General features: G+C 41.4%; 1 protein-coding gene across 2 annotated transcripts in view; it reads right to left on the bottom strand.

The window, feature by feature from the left end:
* Positions 1–22,911, bottom strand: part of OCA2 (OCA2 melanosomal transmembrane protein) — a 1,032,003-nt gene that overhangs the window by 610,383 nt on the left and 398,709 nt on the right. For both annotated transcript variants that reach the window (XM_085622873.1, XM_085622872.1), the window contains 2 exons: positions 21,997–22,079; positions 8,383–8,536 (listed from right to left, as the gene is read on the bottom strand). In XM_085622873.1, the coding sequence (XP_085478999.1) occupies positions 8,383–8,536; positions 21,997–22,079 (237 nt within the window). The remainder of the gene's footprint in view (positions 1–8,382; positions 8,537–21,996; positions 22,080–22,911) is intronic.

Below are 22,911 nucleotides of genomic sequence, written 5' to 3'. Positions count from 1 at the left end.
CACTACTACCTATTCTGGCAGCTCTGGAGCTTCCCCTCTGAGCCGTCCTACACCTGCACCAGCTTACCTCCACATTCATGTCTACTGGCATGGTCTCTCAGTCTATCCATCCAGCAATGAAACCTCAAACCACTTAATCCCCATTCACAGGGCCCACTATTTCAATGCACGTTCAAAACGTTATCTGCCATCTCCCCGGCCTTTGCCCATACTGTCTAGGGCGGCTATATTGCTTCTCTCATTGGTGCAGCAAAGGTGCTATGGGCCCTAATGTGAGATTTGAAATACCCCTTGTTGAGCAGTAAAAGACAACAGTATTTGGGGTGCAGGGAGTCCTTGACACTGCTGGCCACTGTATGTTCTGCCCTAATAATAGCTGTGCCCCTGGGCCCTTTCTCACCCAAAACATGCTCACTTTTAGTTGCCTTCCATTCTGCCGAGGTTGATTGTCTCCAATCTACCTCTGGATTTGAACTCCCCAACCCCATCCTTATAGTATGGTATACAATGGTCAAATGGTTTTTATGTCTCTCAGTGCATACTGAAGATTGTTGAAGCTGGTACCAAAATGTTTTCCAAAACTGCTGAGTGCCAGCTAAAATGTTATATCAGCCTGCTGACTGTTGACCATTTAACATTGCTCGAAGAGAACCTTTATCATTACTTCCCAAATGATGAAATCTAAAGACTATGATTGGATCAGAAATCCATTTCTTCTAATTGCAACTGGGAACTTTTCACTTACTGAAGAAAAAGAATTAGCTGAAATAAAAAATGACACTGAAACATGGAAGCTTTAAAATGCTTAATGACAAAATGCGAGTGTCTTTATCTAATATTCCACCAAATATTGACCAGCTGTGTTCATCCTATCAACCTCATTCATCTCAATAAAATAGTGTTGTTTTTATTCAATTTTTGTAATTCTTGCACATATTAACAGATTGTTACTCATAAAGGACAACATGTTTCGAAATGTGTTATATCACAAATCGTATATTTTTTTTAAAAATCAATGAAAGGTTTTCATGAGACATGTGTCCCCATACATTTTAATATTTACAATTTCTATGACATATGTATTTGTTCTTATCTCTTATATGCAGTTAATTTAACCTCCGGTTTGCTAGTAAAACTGCATTACTGTGTCGCGAAATGATGCATGTTTAAAAATTGTGTCACCAACATGAAAAGTTTGGAAAGCTGTGGTTTAAGGTGTTTTTTTAAACTCAGCTGGGAAACTATCCTCCCCACTCGATTTTCCACTAGATTAAGCTTCACTACCTCTGCGACCTTAGCTAATGTAAAAGGCATTATAAGAGCTTGTGCCTCGCTCTGATCTAAGCTTGGCGCTGAAAAATTATCTATGAACTCGCTCAGGTGCTCCAGATCCACTTCCTATTGAGATCCATAATTTTGGTCGTAGTGTTGCCTTAACATATCATGAATAGATTTTGAATTCGTGGTGCGTCTATTCTTCTCATTGTCAAAAAGAGCTTTGATCATATTTTGCCCCCTTTTTTCGTTTATCTGCCAGGTTAAGTCTCCCAGCAAATTTGCGCTCTAGGCATTGCTAGAGAGGTAGATGTGCCCGTAATAATGACCCTGCATCCTTTGTTTGGCTTCTTTGAGTGGCAAAACATTAGCAGATGTTTTCAAACTCACAAACCTTTCATATGACTATTTCAAAGAATACTCCAAAGCATCTCTTATTGCTCTATAGCTTTTATTTTCTACCACCTGTCTACTGATTGTCTAGGCCCTAATGGTTGTTTGAAAGCATCCCATATCACTTCTGGGCAGGCAGTGCCCTTAGTAAGAGCAAAATATCGATCTATTTCAAGCTCCATATCACATACCCAGGCTCCATCTTCTCATTACAGTTTATGAAAAAAGCCATCTACATAGGGGGGGGGGGCTTTTCCAGATACCTGTAACATCCCTCTCAATCAACAAATGGACAGAAGGACCATTTGCTAGAGGATTGTATTTAAAAATAGGGTAGTCTGCTGATATATGAATAAAATCCAGCGTTGTTGGGAATTTACTTCTATTAGAGATGCATGAAAATTCACGTTGGGTTGGAAATTTAGGCCTCCAGGGATCAATTAAGTTTAGGCTGTTCCTATATTTGTGTATGATCTTAGTAATTTTAGGTTTATTCTGCCTGTGAGTCCAGGGGCGCTCCTTCGTTAGGGTGTCGGTTTGGCGGTCTGTCTTAGGATGGCCAAACCAACATAGGCACATAGCAGCCACCAAACCGAGCTGGGTTGCACAGCCGGGTAGAGAACAGACACAGCCTTCCAGGCCCTGTCTGAGTGCCAAACTAGGGCACTCAGACCAAACTCGGCGCTTCTCTCATGCTGGGTAATAGTATTCCCAGCATGAGAGCAGCGTCTGGATTAGCCTAGGGGAGTCTGGGAGTCAGTGCAGTGCCCTCGCGGACTGCCGGAATTTTGGGAAGGAGGAAAAGAGCACCGACGCGGCAGCTGCCGGCAAGAAAGTTATTTTTCTTGGTTATCCTCCCCGCTCTGATCTCAAGGCTGTTGTAACCCCACAAGATTGTCATACAGTGACAATTTAAACCCTAAGTTCGAAATGCAGTGATTGATTGATTGATTAAAATGTGCTCTCCCCGCTGAGACCCCCTTGTTCACCAATACGTTGAAAGACAGAGAAAAGTTTGCTCCCGGGTTCGGAGTCCCAGTGTCGTGTCGTCATTATTTAGCAGTGGTTACACCAGCAATGAAAGTATCAGACTTGCTTCTGATATTGCAGCCTTTAAAAAATATTTTTTGAAGCGAGTTGCATATTTTGGAGAGATGGCTCTAGGATCCGCCACCTACCCCTCCAAATACTCCGTCGGTGACGCTCGGTTCAGGACGGGACGAGAACAAATAAAATGGTAATCAATTAACATTTAATTTTTTTCTCTGAGGATTTGGGAGGCACGTAAGTGGGGCGACGCTCCTCCATTCCAATGGAAGAGCCACCCCTTAAGGTGATGCATGTAGTGTAAGACACTAGGAAAGCACTTGCTTAAAGTGCTGAAGTTGATGCACTGTAACATTTGCATATTACAGTAACTGGTGAACATATTAATGCAATAAGATATGGGACAATTTTTTATGTTTAGTATTTCAGGACTACTGCTTTATAGACCTTTCTTTCTCACAAATTCATTTGTATTATAATGCACCGTTTGTCAATCTCCTTTCAATTTTTTTCTTGGGAGAAGGACCCAACCTGGACCCCACATCTGTCCATTGAGTTTTCTCGCTTTGCTCGCTACATAAGTCATGCCCAACTTTTACACCGCTCTGCCTTTTAAATACCAGGGCTTATAGAAGCAGTTTATCAGCATGACTATCTGAGCCTGTCAAATATTCTCAACTTCAGCACCAAGTATGGCGGGCTAGAGTTAAGTAGGTAGAATGGGGGTAACATGTAACAAAATAAAAAGGGAGAAACACAAAAACCTTTTGAATGTTAGAGCAGAATGTTAGTACCAGTCAAGTCAAGTCAAGTCAAATAAGCTTTAATTTGGTTTGTATAAATACAACCATATAAGCTGAACAAAGTAATATACAATAAAAATATCATGACGCATAATTCAACAAAACCAAGGACAGATAATTATTCCTATACCAGCCCTAACACTTGCACTGAACGGTGACATGGATAAAAAATACATCCAAATATATACATGTTAAAAAATAGATAAAATCAATATATCATTATAGCATAAGTAAAAATGCTCATGAAGCATTAGTTTCCAACGAAATTAGTAATTCATGATTAATGATTCTACCTCGCAATAACAAGGTGCTTATGCATAATTTGTAGTAGGCCTAAACATTGTAATATTGAGTCATTAAGACGGATTTTGTCAATAATTATCACCATATAAGTGAAGGAGGCCCTAGACACAATAAAGTGACATATGCATCTACCTAGCAATAGTAAAATTACCAATACATAAACAATTATGAGCTATATAAAGCGCAATTTCGAATCCATAAAACATTTGTTTCCTCCACAATAAATGACAACATCTTGTGCTGATAAAGTAAACTAAGTATATTTGCGAAATAGATTGCTGTCATAAAGTGACTTGTGCTTAGCAAGTTGGGATCATCTCATATTAATAAAGTGACTTAGGCATATATGTAAAGTAGATTACTATCATAAAATAACTTATGCATAACTATAACATCATAGCAAGGCACAGTTAACATTAATCAAATAATTATAGACTTCCTAGCAGCTCTGCATTTTAGAATGTATAGTGCTACATGGAAACAAATGTCCAAGCTCTGGAGGGAACAGAGTAGATTCATGGCATCTGCAGTTAAACGGATGTTATATTTTAAAAGGATCGGTTTCAAATAAAATGTCCTCAAAAATGTATAAAATTTACAGAATAACAGAAAATGGCAACAACTTTGTTTGGAAATATTGTCACACGGGCATTCTGCACTAGAACCTACCCCATTCACAGGGAAGGATACGAGATGGTGAGCGATGCCCAACCTTAAACGTACGAGAACAAATCGGTGCGGTTTCCTGGTCACTTCCACCAAATATGACTGAAGGCCTTTTTTAAGATTAAGCTGCCTATAAAATACAGAGGTCTTTTGGGTCTGAATCAACTTGTTCCTTTCTTCAGTTTTATAAGAAGGAATGTGTCTTTAATTTTCTTCTTAGAAAGTAATATAACACAGTACCAGCCATTATTGGCACCAAGTTACTCTACAATGAAGCTCTCAACATTCTTGTGTGCTAATCTCAAGTATGCGTTATATAAATTGCACTGCAACACAGCTCTCAACAACATTGGAGATTAAGGTATGACCTGATCAGTGGCATAATGAAACTCAAAGGGGCTCCCCTGCAAAGTGCATGGAGGGGGCCCCCATATTCCTGACCCAGTCAGGAGTTCTCAGCCGCCACCCGTGCACAGTGCCTGAGGGGCCCCCCTAGACCTCAGGCTCCCCGCACTGTGGGGCTAGTTATGCCATTGGACCGGATACAGGGTAAAAGTTATTGAAATAACGCGTACCCACAGATTGTCTCATCAGTTCGGTTATTTAAACATTCTTAAGACACTCATGGAACCTACCTTGCTTAAGGGTTGACTAGATTGGTCAAATGACGCAAAACCTGGCATGAGAAGCCTTTTGCAATATTCCAAGGTAGAGGATCCACTTAGTAGTTGGACGTTTTAGTCAAATCATAATTGTTAATATTGCCTCATCTGAGTCTTAGTCAAAGTAATACCACATCACCATGGTTTTACAGGGAAGCCTCCTCCACATCTGTGAGTACAGGAGGTCAGGTAACTATTGCCCAATGGATTTAACTTGCTGAATGGTTGTTTGGGGTGGATTCTGGCCTCGACGATTAAAGATTTAAAATGGGTGGCCTCAGAGTTGAGAATATTTATTCAAATAGTCTTTTAGCTATCCTAAAGCCATTTAGGCTGAAAGAGGAAGGAGCTTGTCTCCACTTCTCCTGCATTCTAAATGATGGCCTTTGCTTGAAGAGCACTTTAAAAACCACAATATTTTACTCTTAAAGTGGGCAAATTCGCCTAGAAGTTCAGATGCTCATTAAGACTGGAGGTTGAGGCACTGATGTCAACATTAAAACTGATGGGGGTGGGGGGGGGGGGACTTGTTTAGTGCTAGTGTAACATAGCTAGTAAGGTCAAGATCATTGGTGTTGCAAAACCATATGAACTTTTTTTTCCGGTTGGTCAGACTTTAACAAGTTGTGAAAAATACCTTTTGATTATAGTGGCATACTGGAGAAAGGGAAGAGATACATGATCCATTGTGAACAGCTGAATTTCGCTTTGAATTTCTTAAGGAAGTAATGTTAACAGTGTAATAGTAAATAACAATAAAGAACTCTTGTAGAAGGGACAGATCCTCTACTTTGGTCAGACATGCGTAACCTCTCTCCCAGACAGATAAGGCAAATGTCTGTCGCTAAAAGCAGTTGAGAAACCTTATATTTTACCTTAGCTGGCTACCTGAGGCCCATTCTAGAGAAAATGAATTTGGAGCAGAATTTCCATCTAGGAAGCCAAGAGAGAATAAAATACAGAGGTACGCCTCTAGTGATATTCAGTCATGTATTGTCCTGGAGAATGAATATTCTCTAGCAGGATCAAATTAATTCACCTCAACGCGTTATTGCATTTTCCTTGTATTAGCAGAGATTTTAAGTTGTCAAGAGTGAGTATTTCACCCACCACTACTTTTTGCATTGTTTTCTGAAACTTATAATCCTGAAGTGACGATGCGAAATACTGAGCTACAAGTACAAGGCAAACTAAAAAAACAACTATAGTGTGCTTAAAACTGACAAGAGCAAAAGTAACAAATGATGGACAGAATGTTGAACAATGCAAACATTCACCCCCAGTCACAAAGATCTGGGTTTAATCCATCGTTCTTTTGCTCACCACGCCACCCCATTGTGGACTCGGCCATATGCAAATCAGTCTTGACCCTGTGCCTCATGCGAACAGTGCAGCTCGAACTGCCAAGCCACTTCGTCCATGGACCGGAAACAAGCATCCTGAGCCGGTTTCGGGGCATCACCCTTCATCAGTCAGGGCAGCTTGAGTTCAGTGGCACAGGGAGCACAACACCTACGTCTAGGCATACCCTCCCCCTTAGGGCAACAAAAGCAAAAGGGGCAACAACTAGAATGCTAAAAGAATAATCCAAATGAAGCAACAGCGGACCTCCTGTGCCGCATCTCACGCCTATTCCAATAAATAGATTCGCCGTGTAACCAACCCAGATGCCAGCCGTTGCATGACGTCACTGTGCTCCAGATCAAGGGAATAGTTACTTGTCAAATGGGGGTGTGCTGCTCAAAAAGTCGAGTAGACTCGTGTAGATAGAAAATTAGCATCTTTATTCCAAATTTGTAAAAAACTATCCAACATAAACGCTCCAGCCAACGCATTTCATTCCCTTACAGGGAACTATCAGGGCAGAAAGAATATCAACAAGACAACATATATATTACCTTCAAAATGTGAGACACAGGACTTGAGCAAAACAAACACCCAAAACACTTTACGGAGAAAACACAAAGGAAATTTTGCACATCACTGTTTGCAATGGTGGTGCTATATTTGTTGTTATTGCACAGCGTTGGCTGGAGCGTTCATGTTGCATGTTTTTTTTACAAATTTGGAATAAAGAAGCTAATTTTCTATCTACACGAGTCTACTGGACTTTTTGAGCTGCGCACCCCCATTTGACAAGTAACCACTAGAATGCTGTCAACGAAGGAAATTAAACACAACACCTGCACTGTTAACTGCACATGCCATTCTACATTTCCATATATCTAGGCTGTTGTCTATGTCTATGTCAGACGGTGCTCTGATAGTCCAACTTCCGTGTCCATGGTTGCTTTCAAGCTGTATATATCACACTAGAGGGTTCTAAAGATGGAGTAAGATACAGCATCAAACATCACTAACTCCAAATGAATGCAACTCACAAAAAGTGATGGAATGCTACCATACTAGTCGGAAAAGTCAGCGTGTGTGAAAGCTGTAGCATTGTTTTTATGTCCTTATCTCCTCGACAATCTGGTCATCCTCCTCATAAGCAATAATTATTTCTGCAAAGATATCAATGAAATACTTGCAAATGTTAACTACTGAAAATTGTTTGTGGGTGTGGAGGGACTGCCTAAGAAAAGAATAGAATACTGGAGATGGTGGTAAGCGAATATGAGCAAAGCATTGGTTTCAGAAGGATAGGCGCAGAATATGAAACACCCATTTTGTACAGCAGACGTACTATAGTTATGACTGTGGTGCATACAACGGTCAAAAAGAAGTGGGTGAAACAAACATGAAAGTCGCCAAAATGACACAGGTAGTGTAAGTGAGTATCCCTTTCAACCACGCCAATGGCATCACAGGTTTGACCTCCTTGTCCCATCGCAAGTCCCAACAAACCCTTCTATTTGCTGCTGAAGTTCTGGGTGAAGATCAGGTGTGGAAACTGCACACAGTGAATGGGAATCTCGGAGACCTGCTTCCTTTGCTTTCCTCACACTGCCTTTACGACCCCCTGAAGCAGGAGGCAGCGGTTCTAATTCGCAGCCAGAGTTACCTCTATTTGGTGCCATGGGTGTTAATAGTGAATCAACCTCATAAAGATGGAATTAAAAGACAACTAAGTACTGAAACTGATTCATGCAATGAAACAAGTCCTAGGATCAAAAATTTCGAGGGAGGAAGGGGTAGAAAGACTCCTTAATTACAAGAACGTGGCCTGCTTTAGTATTAATGACTTGACAAGCAGAGGCATTTTCCAAATTCACAAACAGCAAAAAACTTACCTCAAATATGATCAAAACGTAGACCCCTGCCAAAATAACTGCAGCAATGGTGACCTGAGTTTCAATGCCTGCAATTAGATACTGATGAGAAATAGAAAGGGGTACGAGCGGTGTATCTTGCAGAAAAGCTTGAACCGTAATAGAGAGGATATCACTGCAAAAGAAAAACAAAAATATATTCTGGTCACAATAAAATCACATATCAAACTATTAGGGTCAGGAAATCAAAGTTGTACAATGGCTTGGAGCAATCACAACCCTACCAGTGCATTTTTTAACCTTGGATTTGATGCACAAAAAGAAGTAAGAGTTGGGGCATCCATGGGTAATTTAACACGGGCAGCCCCTCCATTAGGGCAGAGGAGGGCAGCCCCTCGATTAGGGCAGAGGAGGGCAGCCCCCGCCCACCACCACCCACACATAAAACAATAATAAAACTGGTTAAACCCATTTTATTATCATTTTATTTTAATCCCCCTGGACCAGCCCCCAGGACTCTGACAATTCTTAAGGCGGGTCCAGTGGGATGACACTGGTCTGGGAGTGGTGGTACACTCCCTTGTCCCTTCACTGTGCATAAGGCGTTTGGCCGGCTGTTTCAGGCCGGCCAAACCCTCATGCACAGTAAAGCTTTCTCTAGCCCCAGCTGCATTGCTGGGGCTGGAGAAAGCAAGCACAGGCTCCCATTTTGCCTGGGAGCGCACAGTCCCAGCACTCAGGCCAATCACGACGCTGCTTTCATGCAGCATCATGATGAGCCGCAGTACAGTCTGGGAGCCTGTCCCAGAAGCAGGAAGAGCGTGATGGAATGGACGGTGGAGGTGATCAAGTAAGTTATCTCTTTCTTATTCATATGTTGTCCCCCTAGCCTTTCCTCTCCAGCTCCCTCCTCCGGCCCACCACGCCACTTTGGCAGGGGACGGACCGCTACTGCAATTTAAGTTTAAATCTTTTTTTAAATTAATATTAACAGAGTATCGTCAACGGCATCAGCAACTATCGCCTACAACCCTACGGGCCGGCGCGTTACCGCACTTGAAAATCAGCATGTCTTAAATCCCCCAGGGCCCCCGATGTTAAGTCATTATTATACACAGCATGCCGCCTACAACCCCTCGGGCCGGCCGCGTCTCATACTCGAGAGAACCAAAAAGTCCCCCTGCCCGCTGCTGCAATTTAGAGGCCAAGTAGGTTGGTCGATTGCTAAGACAGAAGGACACGTGGGCAAGCTTTAGACCCAACTGTCTTCTTCCATCACCTTTAACTCTCTGGAAATCCGGTGGGCATCAAAGTATATCGTCACGCATGACATTCTTACACCCTGATGTACAATGCACACCATGTTGGTTAGGGCGGTCTGTATTTTTGCATTCCTCTCTTCTTTTAAAGGTGTTATTTCCAAAGTCCATGGTAAAAGAATAAGGTGTTCGTCCTTTTCAAAGTGTTGAATCAAAATACATGCCTTGTCTCACTTATAACAACACCACAAGAAGTAAATTATTGCAAATAGGAGGAAGAGTGACCAAATCACTGTACTGTGAACTTGATTCCTTTGCGGGTTTTCCCCAGATTTGCCCCTTAAACATACATGTTCTTTTTGATAAGCAAACAGGAAACAAAGACCACAGGGCTCTACAAAAAATAAAGAGGAAACCTCGGTTGTACCAAGGTGATCAGAAGAACAGTTACAGCAGTACTACTTTAGGTCAGAGTTCTAGAAGGAGCAGAATTCCCCCCAGGAAATAAATTTACCGTGGAGCCACCAGCCGTGATTAACAATAATTTCTCAAAGATGTACTAAATAAGAGGTTAGCACAGTTTTCAGGTGTTTCTTCACAAACTTTGCAAGTTTCATGAGATTCAGGAAGGATGGAATAAAGTTTTGCAAAACAAAACCACAACATTTTGGCTGTAGAATTCTATTGAAAAGAGTTTTAAAAAATTCTTTAGCAAAAGCGTTTGCCTACATTTTCACCTGCATGGAAAGGTTTGCGTTCCTAAACTTTGCAAATTTGGCATACTGAATTGTTTATCAACTATATGGAAAACATTTTAATGCCACGCCCCGCCCCCCATTTATAGGTAATTGAAAGAAGAAGTTCAGTGTGGCTGAGTATAGTAGGATGTATGTGGGTGTGATCGGCACATGCAGTTCAATCCCTCCCCCTTTATAAACTTTAAGCATTTTTTATGACTCTTCCATTTTATAGAATCATAGAAGAAAACTTGTACAGCCAGTAGAAACTGTGTGCTAGTTCGAGAACAACAGGTTGCCTTTTCCAATTGAACAATAATGAAGTATTCAGTTTGCAAACAAAGTCACATTACCTTGAAAACGAATCCATAGTGGCGTTGTTTTCTACCAAGGTGTTCCAATTGGCATAGAAAATGACAGCAAACCAAGAGGATCTTGGCTGTCACTGAGAACAATGAGGAGAACATGTCCCTTTATTGATATCTGCTCTTCTAGAATTTTATTCTGTGCATGTGCAAGCAGAGGCAAAGCCATGCACAAACTTGTTTTACTGTTCCTGTTTTGACTCTTCGATTTCCCAGACCAAAAGCACTTTATCACCTCAAATGTTTACTTTTTGCTGAAAAGGTATTTATTTAGCCCTCTACTAAGGCCCTCCTCCCTTTTGTGAGCTGCCTTTAAACCCAGAAACACAAAGTAAAGAGAGGAATTGAAGGGTGTGAATCAGTTATAGCAGCAAAGATACAAAGTGAAGGGCTACCTATCCTCCAGAAATACACCTGGCACCCTTGGCCCAAACTCTAGTCCCATATATGCTTGGTTGGAAACCCGCCCCTGTCCCATCATCACTCCTGCTAATACTGCCATAACTACAACCAGAAGCAAGTAGCACCAGCCTGGTCATGCTATTGCATTACTATAGTCTTTATTACAACTACTATTAATGGTATCACCACAGTAGGCCATAATACTAACATGCTAGCAGTACTCCTATAAACTCCACTACTGGGCGTAGCAATACCAGTTCTACCTCTAATGTTGCTACTGCTTACACAGTACTGATATTAATGAGGCCATTACTGCTAGAGGTACTACTACCACAGATGCTGCTAGTTTCAATTTTTTGTGATGTTTGTCCTACTGCTTGTACAACAAAGATGACCTGTACTGCTGCGATAAGTACTATGCATAGTAAGTTTTGTGTCCATGAATCGATCTAGGCAAAAAGATGGTAAAGTGACCTTTACAAGTGAATGTAAATTATACAGGACACAAGTAGTGCTGCTGGTTTACTGCTCTATCACACATTTCAAAAATGTGATTTTGGATATTTTGCATAGTGTTCATAATTCTATTTTATGAATCATTTTGTTGGGCTAAACGAAAGTAAAATATTTGTGTAATGTATTTTATAATTCAGCTACCACGGAGTTATGTGTATTTAACAAGTGCATTTCCGGTAGACTTTAGATAGACCTGTGTGATTTGCAAAGAGACTAAGTTAAATTCACTCTAAGAGAGGGCACGGTGCGAGTCTAAATTCACCGCTCCAAGAGAGGTATGTTGATGTGATTGATGTATTTTATTCTGTAATCTATAGGAAAGATTGTATATTTCCTTCAAGTTTGTACATCGTCTCATGACTCTCCTTGCTCCCTTCCTCTTTCCCTCCTCCCCCATGTTTATTAACCTTTGGAATCTTCCTTGCCATTGTCCCAGCTGTCAGGTGTTGTGACAGGTGAGAGCGGCGCCCCTTGAGGTTGTGATCTACATGAAGAAATCTACTCTGAAGAGATTTCGTTGCATCGTATTTTTAACAGTATGTTTGCATTGTTCAAGTCCTGACACACTGGGTTGGAGACCCCCGAGTAGGAAAAGTCGGTAAGAAAAAGCTTACGGAAATGTAACAAAAGCAGAGAACATACACCATTATATTTAGGCAGAAGTGGACTTAAAAGCACATTTATCCACAGTCTGAGAAACATACACCCACGTATTTGCCTGGTAGGAATTGCAATTCATTCATGTATTAACACAGCAATTCATAGTACAATATTACATGTTCTCAATAAAACAGATATGTTTCTATGCAAGATGCGGGGACAGGAGCAGCCTCTTGGCTGGAGATTGATTCGAACTACATGTGGTAAAATTAAAATAAACTGGTATGGAAGAAAATCAACCTTAATTTCAAGCCTCGTTAAAAATCTGCAGAGAATATTTGTTGATGTGTGGACATACAGGAGCTGGACTCCTAACTATTCATGGACAGAGCAGCTCTGAATGTACTGAAAATCGGTTTTAGAAGATGCAAGGACATTTCCCTAAGTGCACGGAAAGGCTTGAATTCAGACCATTAACCACTTAACTAAACGTCAGCATCTGGGTTTCAGGAGTGAAGTGGTGAGCGCCACACCAATGACAATAGAATACACATAAGCATACAGTTACATAAGGGTAGAAGCAACAGTTATTTATGAAAGCTTAATCTACATAAAGTCTCAGGTATGCATTTAGTCTCCATAGTACCAGGACACTTGCTAATTAAATGCTGTAATGTTTCATTGTGCACACGCAGAAGTCACTGAACATAAATACACAATGTTTCAGGACAACATGTATGCAACTCATCACAAGTGACATTATTGATGTAAGCATTTGCCCAATCTCTGCTTATAAAGGGTAAAATACCAATCTATCACCGGTCTGTAATGTTTCTGGAGAGTGAGAATGAGGTCCCCACGCCTGCCTTACATACACAATGTTATGATAATGTTTAGGTAGAAAGAGGAAATGTCCCCGAAACGTATAGACCAGGTGTGCACAATAAGAAAGGTAGAAGTGCATAATACTCACCGGTTCTCTCCCAAGAATACTACTTTTACTATTGGTACCACCAATACGCATACTAATATTACAAACACCACTGGCAGCACAACCAGCACGACTACTTAGAGTACTACTATGGACAGTGCTACATCTAGCGGCGACACCAGCATCAACAGTAGTAGCAATACTACCCGTCATACTACAGCAGCTGCAGTTCATAAATAAAGCAGGTAGTCATAACAATCTCTTCGTATTGATGCATTCACACGATTCCCTAACACTCTTGCTTTATGCACGAGGGATAAACCGCTGGTACCTCCGATAGCCCCCTCGGGGTACGCCAGATAATTTCTAGCTTGTGAGATCAGAGTAGTTTTCTCATGGGCATCGATTCACTAAAATGCCAGCGGTAGAGGAAGTGACATCACGTACCCTTAGACCTTAATGTCATCACAGGGAGTGACTTCTGCCCCTGGTTTTTTACAGGAAGCAATTTAACATATCCTTACACATGACATCACACAATAATTGACACTGACAAAGTTCTATTATAACTGCATGATTAATAGAACACAAGTGTATTTTAGATCCCATCTATATTATGGTGTCGACTTCATCTTTGAAAGTTCTGTAACGTAATACTTGCACTCAGTTGTGGTGAGCAATCAAAACAAGAAAGTAGGCCTGTATGAGGGTGTTTCTCCTCTGAGAAAATCTTCTAAACTCAAAGAATGTGGTCAAATAGTGCATTTTAAAGAACAATTTTCACATACATTTTCTATAAAACCATATTCTCTGAAAGGGCACTCATTACAAATTCAAATCCTTTCATGGTGGCTAAGACAATAAAGCCGGACGCTTCTCAGAAGTTCACCACATCTCTTTCAAAATGTTATATGAATGCGACCATATGTCAAAAATAAGCTCCACTGTGCCAGGGCTAGCATTGGTCATGGCTGCCTACAACATGCCAGTGCCAGAATGTTTTCATTTATGCCATCCATACACCACAACTGACTCCTATGCCAAAACCTACCTCAGTGTGTCAGGGCCAGTATTTTGTAATCGGTGCCACCCTCCCTCTGTCAGGGTGGCCTCCTTTATGCCAAGCATTACCTCCAATACGTTAACTGGTGCCAGCATTTCCCCACATGTGTCCCATATACTAAGAATTACCTAGGGGTATGCCATTACCAGTATTTTAACATGGGTGTCCATAATGCCAAGAGTTGCGTCTAGTGTGCCATAGGTATCACAGGTATCTGTCTTGCTAAGAATTGCCCTAAGTATGCCAGCACCAGTATTTTACCACAGACGTCCCTATAAAACCAGAATTACCTTCAGTATGCTAGGGCCAGGGATAGACTTGCAAGCATAACACCACATTCTCACTCATTCATTCTTACACTAATTCTTACTCCCATTCTCCAACACTTCCTTGCACTCATCATTATTTATTCATTCTCACTCATTTTCTCTCAATAGGTCTCACTCATACTTGCATTCACTCTCACACTTCATACATTAGTCACTCTTAGTATAACGAAAAATGGTCAGAAAATAAGTAGCACGGGTATCCGCTTTGTTCTTGGCACTAATTTTCCCAGTTCTGAGGCCAGGAGTCGCAAACCCAGTACTAGGGGTTGTAGAGGGCAAGCCAGGGGTCTAAGATGTGACCCCTGGTGACCCCTAAAATGACACCCATGAGCATACATACTCTGATGGCCTGGGGTCCAGTGGCACATTAAAACACGCACCCTCCTGAGAGCATCCTTGGTAGCTCCTTCCCGAAGCTGCTCAGTCCTCCCAGAGCCTGCAGGGGAATGTTCCGCCTGGTGGAGTTTTGAGCACGAGAAGCCTCGATCTAGAACATATTAATTACTACATTTTAAAATTAATTTTAATGAATTACTTGATGAATTGTGCGTTCATTGTCATTAAGATCCATGTTTATTATATTCCGTTTGTGTTTATGTCACATTACTATCTTAAAATTACTTTTTGTAGTATGCTTTTATGGTTTTAATTAACCGAATAAAGTGATTTTGACTGACTGAGAAGCCTTAAAGTATGTGTTGCTAGGCAACTCTTTAAGCAAACCATTAGCTGATGGGACAAATTGAAACAGCTGCAACTGTTACTCGTCCCCAGCTACAGTAGCATGGGCATCCCAAAGCTGCTTTTTTTCGAGAAAGAAATGTCCTACTTCCTCCCTTTCTTGTGCTGCATTTACAGCCCGAGCCCAGGGGTCGCAAGGACAGTGCCAGGGGTCACATGGGGGCAAACCAGGGATTGCAACTGCGACCTCTAGCAACTCCCAATGACGTCCATGGGTTTACTGTTAATTGCCCTGTTGGTAAGAATTGTTCTTTATGTTTTCTAGGGGATTGGCAGTAGGGCTTGTCCTGATAGGTTAGGACCATCAGACTGGGAGGGTGCACCAATTGACAGTATTTGGATATTACTCTACTAAACAGTGACTATTGTGTCATTTTCACACAGCAGGCTGTACGACCATGCATATTCCAATCAAAATGGAACTTATGAAGTGCAGAGATACTCCAAGGAGTGTCCCAGGGCTGCAGATGTGTAAACAACTAATCACAATGTATATGTGTATGTGAGGTGGCACGGATTAAAAAGCTTCCTTGAAAAGCCAGGTTTTCAGGCTGCATTTAAAAGCCTGCATCCTTCATAGCCCGCAGGTGCCGAGGGACAGCATTCAAGCTAGCAGTGGATAGCGTAGAAAGGGAGAATCTTCCCCATTTCTTCGTCCTTGTCATAGGCAACGTAGTCAGCAGTGCGTCAGCCGAGCATAGGGTTCTGGAGGGCAAATATTCAAAGAATCGCTTAGATAGATATTAGGACCTAATCCATAAAAGCTTTATGGACAAGCACCAGTCTAAACTTTACTCTCACCCGAATGAGCGGTCAATGTAGCTCCTTGAGATGGGCCTGAACAGAACCATTCCTCTGGATATTCATCAGGAGCCTGGCAGCAGCATTCTGTAAAAACTGGAATAGTCAATAGAAATTTGGTGTTTTATTTCTTGCAGCACCCTGCTGGATAGTGAATTAGCAAAAACAGTATCCTGCCTAAAACAGAATGTCAGACACCTAGGATACCCTAAAAAGAAACACCCGGTATTTATGTACTTGGATCTCCGCCAGGTGAATGTAGCACTGTTGCAGTAGACCTACATTGATCCCCACCCAGAGTTCACTTTTGCTTAAAGTTGGCCCTCCCACTATGTAGCATTTGTTATATTAATGGGCAGGATCGGAATAGTACGGATCACAATAGTGAACGGCTTTGTTCCCAATGTGGATGGCTCTGCCTACTATGATGCACTCCCGGGAAATGTACTCTCCACAAATCCATGCTCATTATTCTGGGGCAGAGATTGTAATTGAAATTTGCAGGACCATATGGCCAGATTCAAGTCTGCGCAGGGGGGGGAACATGGTGGCTGTTCAACACAGTTGAAATACAACATGAACATAACTTAATGGATATCTGGAGGAATCATTATCCACTGCTTAGGGAGGGTTGTTTCGACTCATTGGTTCATAACACACAGTCTAGGCTAGATTACTGGCTCATTACACAAGATGTGGGGCTATGGGCGGCCGCTATGCACCATCTAGATGTACTCTCTCTCATCATTCCCCTGTGATGCTGCAGCCAACTGGGATGTTAGTGGCTGGAAATTAAAAGCAGAGGCATTCCTAGACTGAGTTTTTCATGATGGAATAAAGGAAGATAAAGAAAATTTCAAAGCCATCTTGGGGTCTGTGGACTCTAGGGGTGTTGTGATGGACTCCTTCAAGCAGACCTTGAGTGGCAGATCCATTGCCAAACATAGCAAAGTCCTTTAAACCTTACATGCACACTTATCACATTTAGAACAAGAACTAAAGGTGCTGAAATGTGTCTTGAACCCCACTAACCATGATCAGACGCAGTCCCTATTCAGAGACAAATTCTATGAATAGTCTGAGGTGGTTGAGACTGATTCTGAGGTAAATATGTCAGGGGGAATGCCCCAGGACATCGCTTGATGCGATGTTCAAACGTCCATGGGCAGTCAATAATATCACAGACAGAGAATAGAAACACCTCTTGGCAGGTCAGAACTCCCAGCAAGGACATTCAAGGCCGCTGGGGGTGAAGTCTTTGTGTCTCTGAGACTTCAGAACAGGAGGCAAGCTCTACTCAAGCCCTTGGAGATCTTCTTCAAGCACGGGGACACAGCACACAGCAAAGTCCTTGTCCTTTCCTTGGCAGTAACAGCTACTGCAGGCCAACCCCAGACAGCACACAGCAAATGGGCAGTACTCTTCCTCCAGTTTCTCCAGCTTCTCCTTGGCAAAGGTTTCTCTCGATTCCAGACGTGGTCTAAAGTTCAGGGGTTTTAGGTCCAATACTTATACCCCAAAATGTCTTTGTTCTCTTTTTGAAAGGGTCACTGAGACCAGTCTAAAGCAGTTCTGTCCTCACTGGTGCAGCATGACCGCACGGGGTGGAAGGGAGACAGGCCCTATTCAGGTACAAGGAAATATCCTCCCACTACTCTAAATTCAGCCAGGGTCTATTCACCCAAGCTCTGAGTCATCATGGAAGGGCCAGGGACACCTCAAACCCCTCAGTGGCTGTCTAAAATGAATGCACATCCCCAGCCCCTGTCACTCCAAAACCAGACAGGCAATACACAAACAGGCAGAGGCACACAGATTGGTTAAACAAGAAAATGCCTACTTTCTAATAGTGGCATTTTCAAACACATAATTTAGAAACCATCTTTACTAAAAAGGCGTGCTATTACAATTCTGAGTTCAGAGAGCCTAAACTTTATTTCTCTATCTTGTCCCAATGGGAAGTTATATGTATAGGATGTTATAAATAAACTCCCATTTTATCCTATGGTGCAAGATAGCCCTTCAACAGAGAAAAATGAAATTGGCAGTATCTCAATATCAGGACATGTCACACACACCAGTACATGTCCTACCATTCACATACACTGTACTCTGACCAGGAAGATACATTGGGCCTACCATAGGGGTGCCTTACATGTAAAAAAAAAAAAAAGGGGAAGGTTAGGGTCTAGCAAGTAGGTGCACTTACCAAGTCGACATGGCAGTTAACAACTGCGCACAGATACTGCATGGGCAGGTCTGAGTTACCTTTTCATAGCTACTCATGTGGGTGCACAATCAGTGCTGCAGGCCCACTGCTAGCATTTGATTTACAGGCCCTGGCACACTTCAGTGCACTTTACTAGGTACTTACCAGTAAATCAAATTTGCCAATCATGGAGAATCAAGTAACACAGGGAGCACTTGCACTTTGACACTGATCAGCAGTGGCAAAGTGCCGAAAGCATCTTAGCCAGAAAAAACGAAATCCAGCACAACATCAAAAATACAGGAGGTAGAGGCAAAGTGTCAGGGGAAACCACACCAAAGATGCCAAGTCTAACAACCACAGTAATGATTGTTTTTAAATGTGCTAAATAAAATATAGCTTATGTATATTTAAGCAGTTTAAAACTTCACACCTTCGGGTAGGCAGGAGAGAGTGCAATGATTTGACAAAATAATTTTCAGACTGAAAGCAGGGTTAAGGCAAAATTGATACTGCAGCACGAGGCTGGAGCTTCATTATGGTCTTACAATGGATCGTTGTAAAAAATCAGTAATTGGTAGGTATAGCTGTCCTTGCGAGACGCTGTTTATCTGAATCCTACAATTATGTTGACAAAATCTAGATCCTACAAATCGAGCAGGAATCTTCAGCTAGGTTACCTTATGATCAAGCCCTAGTACAGTAATGGACTAATTTGTGCCGGTGCATCTCACTCTTCCTAGATACAGTCTGTTACAGAGCTTAATGCAGGCAGGCTATTACTATTTAAGATCGTACACTGCACGTCTCAGACTCCTCTGTTCTTCTGGAAGCTATCCCCACCAGGCCCTTATGCTTCTTGTCACTTGAGATTCCCCAAATGACAGGCAGGGCACCAACAGCAGAGTATCCATTGGGGCGGGTGAGAAAGTAGATGCAAATTTCTGAAAGAAAGGTTTAGACCAGGGAAACATCTGCTGGTTGTGAGAACAGCTATTCTACTTCCTGGGCCATAGGAAACCAAAATTACTAATATCAAGGCTGCTGCATAGCATGTTAGAAGTGAAGGACCAAAGTCTATCGGGAACAATTTATAAGCCTTTTTGGCACTAATCCTGGCTTTTTCCATGAAAAGGCTTGACCCCTTTCTGCTATAACAGCATGTCCAAATCCTAAGACACTTGGTGTAGGGTAGCTGAGGGTATCTAGTTCTGCTATGAATCAGAAACGTGGTTTAGCATAAATGCTTGAATTAAGTTATTCACCAGTCTGATTTCAAGTTCACTGGTTTCATACAGTTCCCAGAAAATCTGCCAGGCAGGTTATCGGAGAGATAGGTCATCATCTTGATGCAAGAGATCTCCCACACTGACTTAACAGAAGGACCTAAAAATACCATTAATAGTTACGCCAGTCCACAAAGATTGTAATCACTGAAAACCTGTGAACCCACCAAATGACAACATAGCCAAAGAAACTTCTAATAAATCCAAAACAAGTTCTATTATCAAAAAAACTAATAATGTAAACAGCAAACAGTCACAAAACTATCTATAAGGAATTGAAATCTGACTTGGCAAGAAAAAAGTTATTACCTCACAGGAGTGACATCGGGTGTCATTACATCATAGGTAAGGTTTAAAAACCTTTACTTGCAGTTATTCACCATAGAATTTTTTTTTTTTAAGTTTACAGTCACTTTGTTAAAATTATAAATGGATATATGTATAGGATAGTCCTCCTAGTCATCAATAAATATGGCGCAACAAGATGTTTCAGAGCAAATGATTGGCCAGTTACGATATTTGCATTTTGACAGGACTACTGAGGTATGTATATCAAAGTGTTATTATTTCTTGGCTTTTGATCATTACTCATTTGCAAATTACAATGCTATTTAATCAAAGCATGCCCATTGAGGCATTGTTTTTTTTTTGTTTAAATATCTTTTTATTAGGTTCAGCAGTAGTTATGCATACATTCCGTCTTACTTTCCAAATTGATACAATACAACAATATTATGTTGAGGGAAAATTAGCATTTACATAGGAACAATACCTAGTACTCTATCACGTCGTAATTCTAATTCTATCGAAGGGGAGATACATAAATCGCCTGTGTATTTGTTCCATTTACCCCATTTCTTATCCCACTTCATAGGGCACTTGTGTGCCGTAAATACTTCCTTTTCTGCAATCATACATTAATCCAGTTCTGTTAACCATGTCCGGACACTTGGTGGGTCTGCTGCACCCCAGCCCCTAGCAATTTCCCTTTTGACCAAAGTGTAACCCAGTGTGGCCAGTTGTTGTTCTGTTTCCGTAAGGTCCATATCTACCCAAATGTTAAGGAGACTCAGCCCTGGTGTGAGGTTAATTTCTTTTCCTAGCGCCGTCTGGATATGATTCGTAGCCCCCTCCCACAGTCGCATAAGCGCCGGGCACTCCCAGATCGTATGGTAAAAGGTTGCCATCCTGGAGCAGCCTCTAAGACACAATGCATCCATTCTGGCACCTATTCTCGCCAGGGTCACTCCCGTGAGGTATGACCTGTGAAGAATTTTAAGCTGTATCAGTCGGAAGCGGAGGGTAATTGCTGCTTCTTTGGGAGACATCAGAGCCGCCTGCCAGCCCTCATCGTCAATGGGTCCCAGGTCTACCTGCCACCGCTCCCTGAGTTTGTGGAATGTGTTAGGTAAATTATTACTTAGTTTTGAGGCATTGTTTTTTAAAGACCATTGTTTGTCTACGTATCTATAAGGCCAGTACAAATGTGGCTGGTGAAATGCTCAACAGTTTAATATCAACTTTTTAAATTATGATAAACTCAAGTTTATTCAAATTTACAGCCCATATAAAAATGTACAGTAGATAAACCCACTTCCAGTCATGGGTACACAAACTCTCTCATGGGAATGGTGGAATGATTTGCACCTGCATTCTTCATGGTTTCGTGGCAGGATTAAGCGTCTCAGGGGGAATAACACAGTAGAGGACCCTTATGCATAAAATCAATGAAGGGGGATGTGACTTTACAGCTGCGCTGTAGCTGCTATGATGTTTAAATGACCCCACTAATATATTTCTCAGACAAAAATAGGGAAAGACTGCACTTAATCAAATCACAAATTTTCCACTGATTTCACCATAACATTTATATCAACGTATGGTGGGTTTTTACGAATTATTGCAATATGCGGATTTTCCCTTGTAAACTTCCATCAAAGGAATTGACATTTGCAAAGTGGAAATAAGCATTTCTGCGTTAGGAAATGCAGTACAAGGACATTACCCATTGAGCCCAATATTGTAGAGATTTGAATGGAAGAACTTGCTCTAGTCTTGGCCATCTCTGGTTCATCGATCGTAAGAGTTTCTGAAGGCACTCACTACTGCAAAAGGGTTGTAATCTGGATTGCCATCACATGTTTACAAGGTGGAGAGTCCAAATATGTACATCACTGATTGAAAAATAAAATTGCATGATACAAAATGATTTAGACCTAGAAAAGCCACATCTTTTGATTTACGCGAGCACCCTAGTAGCACATGGGTAACCTGAGGTAATGTTTTAAGGTGGGTGGTATATTCACAGATTAATGGAAGCCAAACAACAAATATTTTGTACTCATTATATTAATGACTGAAAAGTAACAATAATATTTCATAATAATTTGACAAACCTGTTAAGTATTTCAAATGTTTTTTGCTTGACAGTTTGGCCTCTTCTTGCAGTATTTAAAGGGATTGTCCAGTTGTAAACAACCTGCAATAGATGTAATACTCAAAATTAACAGCTATTCTAATATTTGAGCATAAAACCTTAATGAGAACCAAGTCTACATACATATTGTTATTATGCACTAACATTTTTTAAGTTCATTTGGGATCAATGCTCTGACCTATGACTGTGTGCTAATGCTTAATTATAGAGCCTAATATGTATAGTATATTGGGTGTTTGAAAGTAGCCTTAGAGCTCACATTTTTTAGTTCAAGTTTGAAAAGAGTATTTTTTGGGCGCATTTATTTTGGTAGTCTAGTATTTCTAGCCCCTCAAGAATGTGTAAGGTAGCAGTGGGTTATTTAAATAGCTCTATTGCGCTCCTATGCAATTGGCATGCTCGACTGGTTAACAAAACTCAATCTAGTCTGTGCCAGTACGCACCCTGTACTCGGTAGTATCCTCAGATACTGCTCTTTGCTATGACTATAAGAGCTTATACCAGAGACATGTTACTTGTCCTGTCTCTTCTAGCAGCAGTCACTCTGTGTAAGCAATATGTATGGTTTCCCAAGAGGCATGCTTAGAAATCCAGCCCACACGATTCAGGTCCCCTTTACATTGGCTAACTATTTTCCTGGCATTCTCCTGAGTGAACTTTATGCTCCAACTCATCCTCCCTCCTACAAATTTCACCCAGGATGTCATGTTAGCTTGTTTGATCCATCACTAAATGCCCAACAGGATTTTCTTCTTCTAGAAAATCAGACAGAAAAAAGACTGATTGCACTAGCAAGGGGGCTACTTGTTACTGAATGCCATCAAGAACAGAAGAAAACCTGTGTTTCTGTGGGTAAAGAGGACTTGACATTTTT

This window comes from Triturus cristatus, chromosome 8 (assembly GCF_964204655.1).
Source record: "Triturus cristatus chromosome 8, aTriCri1.1, whole genome shotgun sequence".
NCBI classification, from domain to species: domain Eukaryota; kingdom Metazoa; phylum Chordata; class Amphibia; order Caudata; family Salamandridae; genus Triturus; species Triturus cristatus.
This window is presented reverse-complemented; position numbering and strand designations above follow the sequence as displayed.